This window comes from Malus sylvestris, chromosome 3 (assembly GCF_916048215.2).
Source record: "Malus sylvestris chromosome 3, drMalSylv7.2, whole genome shotgun sequence".
NCBI lineage: Eukaryota > Viridiplantae > Streptophyta > Magnoliopsida > Rosales > Rosaceae > Malus > Malus sylvestris.
The window spans coordinates 22,921,944-22,934,154 of record NC_062262.1 but is presented as its reverse complement, the minus strand read 5'-3'; the positions used below and the strand labels follow the sequence as shown (position 1 = coordinate 22,934,154).

The 12,211-nt window shown below is 41.5% G+C and overlaps 1 protein-coding gene across 1 annotated transcript; it reads left to right on the top strand.

Annotated features, from left to right (window-relative positions):
* Positions 1–226: 226 nt before the first annotated feature.
* LOC126617077 (uncharacterized) lies at positions 227–12,004 on the top strand. The gene is made up of 5 exons (XM_050285147.1): positions 227–704; positions 807–1,405; positions 11,279–11,338; positions 11,723–11,790; positions 11,902–12,004. Exons 1-5 carry the CDS (start codon positions 287–289, stop codon positions 12,002–12,004), a joined length of 1,248 nt encoding a protein of 415 aa, XP_050141104.1. The 5' UTR covers positions 227–286.
* Positions 12,005–12,211: the final 207 nt, after the last annotated feature.

Genomic DNA, 12,211 nt, shown 5'->3' with positions numbered 1-12,211 from the left:
CTTGGATTGTTTTCTTTCGAATTATTGTATTTTGTTTAAGTTTCTGTTTAAGTTGCTGATTTGTTTTGTTTTCTTTGTTTTTAGGTACTAGTTTATGACCCGTAGCTCACAACCTGTTCGTTAGCATATCTCCGACTTTGACGGTGATTTTGAGAGGACTTTGAGAAGGAAAAAGAAATTGCAAGAGTCTAATCCTCCTAGTCCCGAGCCTGAATTACAAGAGCAAGAAGTTGAGGTTGAAGAGAAGGCCACGGCACAAGTGGGTGGAGAAGAGCAAGGTATAGCCATGGACAACCGTACGCTCAAGGAGCTTGCCGCCTCGGGTTTGGATAATGCCGCACCATTGTGTATCCAATATCCCATGGCTGCTCAAGGTAAAACCGAAGAGTTCGAGTTAAAGTCAAGTTTGCTCCACCACATTCCAAAGTTCCATGGGCTTTCCATGGAGGATCCGAACAAACATTTGAAGGAATTTGAAGTGGTGTGCTCAAGTATGACTCCGGTTACCGTTGACGGAAGTATTTTAAAGATGAAGGCTTTTCCATTCTCTTTAATGGACAAAGCCAAGGATTGGTTATACGAGTTGGCTCCCGGTACAGTTACATCTTGGGAGAGTATGAAGAGGGCGTTTCTGGAGAAGTTTTTCCCAACTTCTCGCATCATTCTTCTTCGTAAAAAAATAAGTGGAATTCAGCAAAGCCAAGGTGAATCTTTTCCATCTTATTATGAACGATTTAAATCACTTGTTGCTTCTTGTCCACACCATCAGATGAAGGAGGAGTTACTTCTTCAATACTTTTACGAAGGTCTTTTACCACTTGAACGGCAAATGTTGGATGCTTCCGCGGGAGGAGCTCTAGTGGATAAGACACCTAGGGATGCCAAAACTCTCATTGCGAATCGAGCACTCAATGCACAACAATATGAAGGTGTTGGGCAAAGAGACACCCCACGGCCACATCATGTCAATGAGGTAAGTTCTATTTCTGAGTTACAATCCCAAATGGCTAACCTTACGTCTATGTTATCGCAGTTGGTTGAAGGCCCCAAAACGCAAGGAACTACAATCTGTGGTGTATGCTCAATTCAAGGACACCAATCTGATCAATGCCCTCAATTAATTGAGAATGGAGGATGGGAATCGGCCAATGCTGTGGGTTATGGGAATCAAAACCAACCAAGGAATGATCATTTCTCCAATACATACAACCCGGGATGGCGTGACCACCCCAATTTCAGATGGAGAGATGCACCACAATATGGCCAACAAAGTGGATTCCGACAACCCCCGGGTTTCTTTCCAAGGCCAATGGAACCACAACCACCTCCTCAGGCACAATCTTCCCAAACTAACCCAGGTACGTCTATGAATGATGATAAAACATATCAATTACTAACCACCATGGCGCAGGGAATGCAGAACCAAGCAAAGGAGGTTAATGAGCTGAAGAAGCAAATGGGCCAAATGGCCGAATTTTTGGGGCAATTCCGTGAAAATGGTAAGTTACCAAGCACTACGCTGGTCAATCCAAAGGGTGGCTTCGAATCTGCAAAGGCTATCACATTACGAAATGGAAAAGAGGTGAGAAACAAGGAAGATGAGAAGATACAACTCGAAGAAGATGAGAACACCTACCCCACGGCAAGGGTACCATCACCCATGCCGCAGCCATCTAAGACATCCCATCCGTCCACCTCAGGTAAGAATGTTCCAAATGTTGTGATTTCGAACACTAATCTGCCCAATGTCCCCTTTCCTAGCAGATTTTTGCAATCAAATAACGAAGAGGAGGAAAAAGATGTTCTAGAGACATTTAGAAAGGTGCATGTCAACATTCCCCTCCTTGATGCCATAAAGCAAATCCCGAAGTATGCCAAGTGTTTAAAGAAGCTTTGTACAACAAAGAAACGTGTCCGGGAGAAAGAGGTGGTACATGTAAGTGAGAATGTCTCCGCCATCTTGCAACATAAACTACCCCCCAAATGCAAAGATCCGGGGAGTTTTACAATTCCGTGTGTCATTGGTAATACCCGTTTCAAATCTGCCATGCTTGATTTAGGTGCTTCTATAAATGTTATGCCATATTCCATTTATGCATCTATGAACTTAGGAGCATTGAAAAATGATGGTGTAATCATACAATTGGCTGATAGATCTAACGCTTATCCAAAGGGAGTTTTGGAAGACGTTTTAGTGCAGGTTGATCATTTAATCTTCCCGGCAGATTTCTATGTCCTCGAAATGGATGAATCGGACCATGCCCCTTCATTGCCCATCCTCCTTGGAAGGTCATTCATGAAAACGGCTCAAACGAAGATTGAGGTGGCCAAAGGATTGGTCACTATGGCATTTGGTGGTGACATGATTAGTTTCAAAATTTCTGAATCCATTGAGACTCCTAATGTTGTTCATTCTTGTTGTGCCATTGATAAAATTGAAAAGATAGGACTGGACCGTTCAGCACCAGGCACAAAGGATGCATCAAGAACCATGCAAGACGAGGGAATTGGAGTGGCGCACAAGGACCATACGGCCACTGCTCTCAAAATGCTCAAATTGGCCGAACGCACCATGGGGAAGAATGTTCACATTGCTGCCACTTCATCACAACACATAGGTAAGCCACCTAATCCAAATCCAATTTCCATTAAAGTTGATAGGTGGTTCCCTTCTTTGGTGCAGGTACCCAAGCAAATCCCCGATGGTGGGCGTATGAACATGAACCTTAGGCAACACAACGCACCCATCAACAAACATCACTATCCATTTCCGTTCAAGGATGTAATCTATGAGAACTTTGTTGAGCATGTTGTGGAGGACATTCCCTTGCATGCCGTGGGCTCCAGTGGCGAGTAATTGTGTTCATCGTCCGGCTGGAAGACGTTAAAGCAAGCGCTTTAAGGGAGGCAACCCATTTATTCTGCTTGATTGTCAATTTTATTACTTGTTTAATTATTTTTTGTTGTGACTTTCTATTTTGAAACATTAACAAATATGCAAAGGATTTTAACATTAAACTTCGTGGAAATGAACAGCAAACTGGGAAATAAAGAAACATAACATAATACAAGAGAAAGCCTTCACAAAGGCTGCTTGGGAGAGGTCGCAGTAGTCGGCGGAGTCTCAGCAGTCGGTGGGGCCACAGAAGGAGGAGGTATCAGAGGTTGATCAGTTGGAGCTTCACTGCGCGGTGCCACCCCAGAAGACGAAGGCAGATGCTGTTGGAACAAACCCACAAACCTCCGATGATCAAGTAAAATCTGACCATCAGTTTCCTGCAGCTGGTCAATTTTCCTCTTCATGTTTGTGGCATAACTGTGTGCAAGCTTATGCAATTGTTTATTTTCATGCTTGAGTCCTCTAATCTCCTCTTTGAGACTCTGTATTTCAGCCACCAACGATTCAACGTGACGGGTTCGAGCAAATAGGCGTTGGGCCATGTTGGACACAGAACCCGCACACTGCAAGCTAAGAGCCAGAGACTCCTTAACCGCCAATTCATCAGACTGTCTAGTGAGCAGTCTGTTATCTCTGGGGGTGACAAGGTTCCGGGCCACCACCGCAGCGGTCATGTCATTTTTCATCACCGAATCCCCAACGGTAAGAGGACCAGTAGGGGATATGAAGGACGGGCGCCATATGTTGTCTGGAGAAGGCAGGGCTGCACCTTCACCAAGGTTCAAATCAAAACGACGATCAGAAAGGCCAGACATTTTTCAAAGGTTTTGGAGAAAGAAGAGATCGGACAGATTAAGATTTCGGAAGTGCAAGAAGGGAATGTTTACAGGAGGGAGCTCAAGTGTGTTGTGGAACAAAATTAATGCCTCTATAAAAAGAAGAAATCAAAGAGGCGCTCATCAGAAATCGAATAAGCGTCCTCTCGCAAATCGAAGAGTCGAGGCTCCTTTCTCAAAAGTCGGATTCTTTTCTCAAAAGAGGCGTTTCATTTCTCAAAAAAATAGGCTTGCTCAGAAACCACGAGCTGAACCCCGGATTTCAAAAGATCAATTTGTCCAGACGTGTCGTCACTCGTCACATGCAACTTGCAGCTTTGCGGAAATTACGGGCAGCTTTGTCAGAAAGCGCGTAATTTGTACTATTTATCCATCCACCGACTGTCGACAATGAGTGAGAGAATAGTTCCGGTTGTGAAGAAAAGCCCTATAAGTATCTACCTTCGCCTTCCACAGCAAAGGCACACCCTCTCAGCATTTCTTCATCTCTCTGAAATGGCTTTCCAACAAACCCTCTCGAGTCACTCTGTATTTCTCATCCCCTGGGATACCCTTGCAACAACCCATCCAGAGCACAAGTATTTCATATCATACAGGTTGAGAGCACGAGTATCTCATATCATGCTTTCTCCCTGTCCTTTCTCCAGCCAGCACTTGCTCTCGAGTACTCATCATCTTATGTTTCCTCTTCGTCTCTCACGTATAAGGGAAGTGAAGATGATACCTCGAAGCATGTGGAGACAACGTGTTGATTCTTCCTCAACTAGGGACAAGGAGAAAGAAAGCAAGATGTGGGCACTTGGAAAGATTGAAGAAAGAAACAGACCAACACCTCTACCTCGTGCCTGTCCGCCATGCAGAGACAAGCAGAGAAGAATGCAGCTCGTACAATCAACCCAGCACAAGGAGTCCGAGTTGAAGAACTCAAGAAGCTTCAACAACATCGCCAAAGAGCAAAGCTTCGCTGTACAATTCCAATCCAGTTCAAGATCAAAGCTGTGGAAAGGCAACAAGATCATCTACCTCCATAACTAGATTTGCGTTCCTAAACTCTACTCCTTCTTGTTTTTACCTTGCTATATTTGTCATGTTTATTCATTATTTGTTTATTTGCTTGTTTTTTTTTTGTGTGAGTTATGCTTGAAACATTGAGGACAATGTTTGATTTAAGTGTGGGGGGGGTAACTAGTGTTTTACATGAAATTCGTAGAAAATTATCACCCATTAGTTCTAGTGTTGTTCCTTGCTGTTTTAAGTATTTTTTTTTTAAGCTGTTTTAGAGTATTTCAGTGTGTTTTGACATAAAAATCCGAAAATTCATAAAAATTTGAAAAATTGTTTTTGAAAATCCCAAAAAGAGTTGTTTTTGTGTGCTTATTTGTGTCTTAGGGTACCTTCCAACACAATGATGAGGATTCGGTTTGTAATTGCATGACTGTTAAAGAGAGTTATAAACATGGATGAAAGTTTGATTTACTCTTTATTTATGCGTGGTTGTGGTTATAACTTATGAAATCACATGTAATCATAAAAAAAAAAATTAGTTTTTTGTAACATGCTTGAAGGAAAGAACTCAAACTAACGCTACAACCTTGTGAGACTTGAGCCTAAATGTTTATTTGGAGAGTTAAAATCTATGCATTATTGTTTTCTAAAGTCGTTGCATGATCTCATTATTCTTTGCTTGGTTATTACTTAGAAGGCGTTTCATCATTTAGTTCCAAATGCTAGAACTCATGCCTATTTCATTCAAAGCATGCTATTGATTTGCATAACACATATTCAAGATGAAGTTGTGTAGTTACCACCACCAAAGCCAAACTGCCATGTATCCCATATCGTTATATGTTTAAGTTAACCCCATTGAGCCTTGATAGCCTACATTCTTTGTTAAACCACATTATCCTTACCTAGCCTAGTTTAGGACCATCCATTCCCTTGTTCTTGAAGCATAGTAAAGTATGAGTCAAATTGAATTCCTTTTGATTAATGTATGGCAGAAAACAAGTGTGGGGGAAGTGATTCTTGTGTGTGTGTATGCCAAAATCATTCATAAGGCACGAGTAGAAAAGAAAGATTCGTGAAAAATAGAATGAAAAGAAGAAGAGCTGTGAAGAGAAAAGGAGTTGAAAAATATGTGAAAAAGAGTTTTAAAGTGTTGCTTGTTGAAGAAAGGGTCCAAAACATTGAATTCGGCCCTGAATATTGCTTGAATCTTCCCTTCGTGTTTAAAAGTTGATTACTGCAATCTAAGTGAAGTCTAAGTTTCCATTTCATTACTTTTCTTGCTATTGCTTTAAGAACGTTTGTTATCCCTATCCTTCATTTGTTAGCCAACACCCCAAGCCCGTTACAACCTTTGACTTCAATCTTGAGTGTTATGTGTTTCAATTTGTGGAGTTTGAATTTGGTATGAGCATATGGTGTCACTGGTTCTCGCGTCTAAGTAATAGCATTCCATTCATGAGATCATATCTAAACATGCTTATTAACTCCAGAAATTGCTTTCTTTGTGATACATATATGTGAGCATTCATTTTCATATCTACATCAATCTTCTCACATATAACTAGTATAGGGTGTGTAGTTGGAAAATCTGAGTGAAAATTGAGTGCATATCTTGTAAGGAATTGAGCGAATTCTCTAAGGCATGTTACTACATCAAAAACATTGTTTTAATTGATTAATTGTGAACTAGTAAGTGGTGACTATGATTAAGTATGTGCTTAAGTGTAAAGATGACTCAAATTTGTGGGGATAATGATTTTTAACATGTCATGTGCATTGGAAATCCCTAAGGCAAATGTTGGAAGGTTTAGGTTGTGTTTTATTTGTTTTGTTTCGTTTTATTTCTTTGTTTTGCTCGAGGACTAGCAAAAGCTAAGTGTGGGGGAATTTGATAGGAGCATATTTATGCGACTTAATTGGCTTGTTCTTATGCGTTTACGTTGTGTTTCTTTAGTTATTTTAGTGTTTAAAGCCATTTTCATTTGTTTATAGGTCTTAATAACAACCTTGGCAAGAAAAGTGCATTTTGGTGCATGTTGGATCAATATTGGGCTCAAATGGATTGCATGCATGAGGATGGACGTTTTGGGCATATGTGTGTGCAAGTGTGTGTGTGTAATTGCAAGGATAAACAATGACAACTCATACACATGCAAAGAAGCCCACATGCAAAGTGAAAGACTCTAAGTACAAAGTATGCAAGAAGATGCATTTTGGAGGCCTTTGGAGCATGTTTCGGGCTTGGAATGGATAGCAAATGTATGGGCCAAAGTGGATGGACGAATTTGAGAACTAAAGAGGCCAAGAATGTGAAGAATTATGGTCCAAAAGATGAAGAAAACAGCCCAAAAATCTGTCACCCCAACTTGCATTCCTTGCCATGCAAACCACATAGAATTCCCTTTGGATTCCATGCCATGCTTGATCACTCTTGTCCCCTACATAATTTCTGATTTCATGCTTCAATTCATTTAATTATTACACTTAATTGCTTGATACCTCTTGTTCCCTTCACCCACAAAATTTTATACAATTTTCACAACCATAACATGCACCAATTGATGCTCCATCATTCACATTTGGAATCCCATGCCTTGTGTACCACATGTTGCTGCACCTTTGACCCATTTATTGACACATTTTCACCTCCCTTTCCATCTCTATGCAATGTACACAATCATTCATGCTCCCTAGCTACAACACCACTCCATTTTACCCTTCACACTTTGCATCATCACTTCATTTTCACCCTTGGACCATTGCACACCACACACACCAACTTGCCATGCATTTCATCCCTAGCCTAACCTGATTTTCTAAGGTTTTTGGGGCCTATAAATACATGTTTACACCCCTTGGCCAAAGGACAATCCCCCATATTCATCATTTTATCACAGAAATTCGTCCATACACACCCTAGGAAGCAAAACACCCCAAAAACACCATTCTAGTGCCTAGAAAACATAACAGCCACTCCACCTTCTTCCACCCTCTTTGCCTAGTTCTCCACCACCTTCCAACCATCAAACACTCTTCCACACTCACCCTAAACCCCTCCATATCATTCCCCATCCATTCTACACCATAAATCCACCCAAAAATCTGTCCACAAGCTTCATGCCGCAACAAGGAGGAAGGGAGATCCATTGATGCACTTGCTTTCCAAGTTGGAGCATTTTAGGTGTTTTCTTTCCTTTGATTTTAATGTCAAATTTTATGTATCTTTGTATTGCAAGAATGAGGAACTAAACCCCTTTAGTTGGGGGGTGATTCGAAACCATGTACATGCTTGCAATATGATTTGATTACATTCAGTTGTTATTTCATAAGTTGCGGATTCAATTCGTTCATCTACTTGATTGATAACTTATTTGTGTATGGTGATTGAGAGTGCACGCTTAGTTTTCATGCATGAATATGATGCTAGATTATGAGGGAGTTTCACCTAATAGTTACAATCTTATAATCACAAGTAGTGAAGGTCGCTTGAAAACGATCGCGTTGAATGAATTCTTGGCACTAGTTTCATGCTCATCATAGTAACGAATGCCTCGTCAACACTTATTGTTCTCATTGTGCTTCATGATTCTTGATTGTATCTTTATTGTGCTCATCACGTAAGGAACCTTTGAGGAATGCTTTGAATTGTTGTATGCGCTTTTCCATCCAATTCATTAACTTAAGGAGAACTTGAAGGTTAATTTAAGCGTATCTAATTAACTTGGGGTGTTGAGTTTCATAATTTATTGAAAGAACAACTGAAAATCATTTTGTTTGCAAGTGTGTCATGTGTGGAGAAGAACCTCCTAACTAGCCTTTTATCCATCCTTTTCATCCAAAAACGTTTTACAATCTGTTTTGTTTTAAAGTTTCTGTTTTGTTTTCAAATTTTGTCCAAAACAAATCCCCCTTTATTTTGAAGTCTTAGATTAGTTAGAAAGTGTTTTGATTTGTGTTTCTAAGTGTTTTGATTCAAGTTTTCATCCAACTTCGTCCAAGTTCTTGTTAGGTTCTCAAAACTGCCCAGAAAGTGGTTTTTAGGCAGTTTTGAGTCATTAGGTTGCTGTTTTGAATTTTATGTTTGTTTAAGTATTTTAAAGTATAGTTTTGCATTCTTTGAGTCTAGTTTAGTGTTTTAAATTTTGTTTTTATGTTTTTAAGTCAGTTTTCAAGTGTTTAGCAATCCCTCCTAATCCCCGGCCTAGAACGATCCCTACTTACATACTTTACTACATTTGATAAAAAGAGGGTTTAATTTTGTGTGTTAACTTATTTTTCACATCAAGACTTTGAGTCGAAAAAGCCAAAAGTGAAGTCTTCCTTAGGGATTTCATATTATTTGTCTTTTTAGATTTGTTGGCGTGAAGATTGGCCGGTGTGGATGATGGTGCGCCTTCTTACTTTCAGTGGTCCATTTGTGTCAACCTCCAAAGTTGCTTGGTGCTTCATCCTTGAAGGAATTGAGCTTTGAATATCGCCTTTTCTGCTAGCCTGTCGAGCTTTTCTTCCTTTGACGTTGTCTCCCTATTTCTAGAAAACTTCCTGTTGTCTTCAAGTCTTTCCAAAGCTGACCGACGAGGAGGAGAGCTAGCCATGTTGCTTTGCTTCTTAGGTTTTGACAACCTTTCAAAAACAGAGCTTCAGGATGTTAGCCTGTTAAGCCTCTTGAAGACGGAGGTTTGGTTTTGACCACCAATGCGATTAAGTGCTGAAGTTCTGGGTCTTGAACGATTCATCCTATCGAAGATTGACGTTCGAGGGGCGGATTTAGGCTCCTCTTGATCTTGTTAAATGCTCACGTTGATGTGTTAAGTGCTAGCATTTTTCGCTTTGTTTGAAATCTTCACGGGTGCATTTGGTGTGAAGCCAAGTCCAGCTTTGTTGTTGTTAACTCTGTAACCATGCTTTTTCAACTTATTTTGAGTCTCGGTGAGGTCATTTTCTTTATTGTTGACGGTGTTTAAAACCTTCTTTCCAGGATTCGAAGAAGAAGCGAAGTTGTACCCAGCTTTCGACATGAGTTTGTAAGTTTTGGATCAAAACCTTCTTTGGTCCTCTTGGTTGGGAGAAAACTTGGTTCCACCCCCTTTGGTAGAGCTTTTATGAAGCCTTGTGGTAATCTTGCAACCTTAGCGTCGCCTAGCTGTGTCAGAGGCAAAACTGCATTCGTCTTGAGCAACTTTACATTATCCCTATAGCTGTGCATCGACTTTGCTTGCTCCAGTTTCGAACGGAGATTGACCATTCTTTCTTCTCGACATCGTGATGTATCGAAAAACGGGTGTGTTTAGTCCATTTGAGGGCGTCCTACTCCCTTTGGTTGTTGTAGGTTTAGTAGGCTCGTCATAGTTTTTACTTGAAGACCATGTAGAACTTGGCGTCTGCGAAATGTGATTCGACTTCGGTGAATGGTTTGGTGTCACCATAAATCACCTTCACTCCTTCTCGGTAAAATTTTAAGCATTGGTGAAGGGTGGACGATACTACTTCATTCGTATGGATCTAAGGCTTTCCTAAGAGCAAGCCGTAGGAAGTTCTTGCATCAATCACGTGGAATATCGTGCTTGACTTAAGTTCGCCAATAGTCATCTCCACTTGGATCATGCCCATCGCTTTTTGTCCTCCTTGATTAAAACCTTGGATTAGTAGACGACTTAGGGACAGTTCACCTGCCTTAATGCCGATTGTAGTCATTGTTGACTTTGGCATGATGTTTATGGCTGATCTACCATCCACAAGCATACGGTTGATTTTGTGCTCCCTTACATACCCAGAGACAAAAAAAAGAACGGTTGTAAGGCTTGAATCCTAGCAGCAAGTCTTCGTCGGTGAAGTGGATTGTGTCATCGGCAACACAGCATGTGGCACATTCATGTGGCCGAAGCTTTAAGCCTTCGTTCTTGCTTTCTTGCACTTCGTGGTCGTCGGGAATTACCAAGACCGCTGCCAGTGCTCTTCGTATCTTCTTTGTCAATCATAGCGCTTCCTCGATGCTAAAGTGTATCGGCAGGCCTTCTTTAGGTATGAGGGTAATTTCTCCCTCAATGGCGACGGCTTTGCCTTTTAAAGGTTCTTCCATTTCTACTTCGACCATGTGACATGCAGCGATAGTGCACTGTTGGAATAAGTCATTCGGGAAGTACTTGCGTAAGGAGACAAGAATGCATGGCTCTTGCTCCATAGGTTCCCCAGCATACGTTGGCTTAGTAGCTTTTACGTTTCTTTTAGGCTTCATACTGTTGCGGCGATGGTGCTTTCTCACTTGTTCCCCATTTGGCCTTATAGCTTATGGTCTTGGCTTCCTCGTCTTCTTATAGGTCACCAACGTCCACCCTTCTTCATCATCGGTAAGTGCATTATGGTCGTTTGCCCCCGGCGATGGTTGCACAGAAGGTATTGTGCAACTTGAGCATTGATAGGAATGGTCAAGTGTCGCTTGGAAAGGCACGGGATTAAAGGATCCAAATGTAATTGTAGTAGTATATGTTGTGGCCGTGTCTTCTAGGTCGAGCTTAATTCGCCCTTGTTGTGCTAGATTCATGATGAGCTCTTTGAGGACGAAGCACTTACCAACAGGATGGCTCATGATTCGATGGTACGTGCAGTATTTAGGATCGTTTACGCGATTCATTTCTTCAGGCCGCTTGCATTCGGGTAGCTCGATTACCTTCTTTTCCAGCAAGGCGTCTAACATTGCATCCATGTCTAAGTCAGGAAAAAGGTACACCTTCTGCTCTAATTCTCTCAAAGTGTTTTTGTACCTGTCTTGGGTACGAGGAGGCTCACCTCTCTTTATCTCCTTTGTTTTGGTTTTGGAAGAGATCTTGATAGGCGCGGAGGAGGTCTTAATAGGCGCAGTGTTGACGGTGAACGCTTACTTGAGGGGCTTCTTACTAGTTTTGTCTACATTCGGGGAGAACACCTTATCCTTCTTGAAATCAGTGATCGACTCTTTCTTTCTGTGATTGGCAATACTTAGCTCTATGTCGTCGGAACGAGTTGCCAGCTCCTCGAACGTTCTTGGTTTTATGCCTTGAAGGATGTAATGTAACCTCCAGTGCATGCCTTAAATGCACATCTCAATGGCGGAGGTTTCAGAAAGCCGATCTTTGCAATCCAGACTTAATGAACGCCATCTATTGATGTAGTCAATGACAGGTTCATCCTTCCACTGTTTCATACTGGTCAGCTTCAGCATGCTTACAGTGCGGCGGGTGCTGTAGAAGCGGGAACTCCCTCTCTAGCTGATCCCAACTATTGATAGATTCGGGCTCGAGGTCGGTATACCAGTCAAAGGCGTTGCCTTTCAGCGAGCGCACGAACTGCTTGACGAGGTAGTCTCCCTCTGTTCCAGCATTGTTGCAGGTTTCAATGAAATGGGCGACATGTTGCTCGGGTTTCCCTTTCCATCGAACTGCATGAACTTTGGTGGCTGATAATCCATCGGCATCTTCAAAGCTTTAATTTT

What these genes read in the sequence shown, in the direction of transcription:
- LOC126617077 (XM_050285147.1), top strand. Translation starts at nt 287, where the DNA reads ATGGACAACCGTACGCTCAAGGAGCTTGCCGCCTCGGGTTTGGATAAT. An exon ending in ATCAATTACTAACCACCATG is followed by an intron (nt 1,406 to 11,278) that starts GCGCAGGGAATG and finishes TTGTTGTGCTAG; the next exon opens with ATTCATGATGAGCTCTTTGA. An exon ending in GGATGGCTCATGATTCGATG is followed by an intron (nt 11,339 to 11,722) that starts GTACGTGCAGTA and finishes GGCAATACTTAG; the next exon opens with CTCTATGTCGTCGGAACGAG.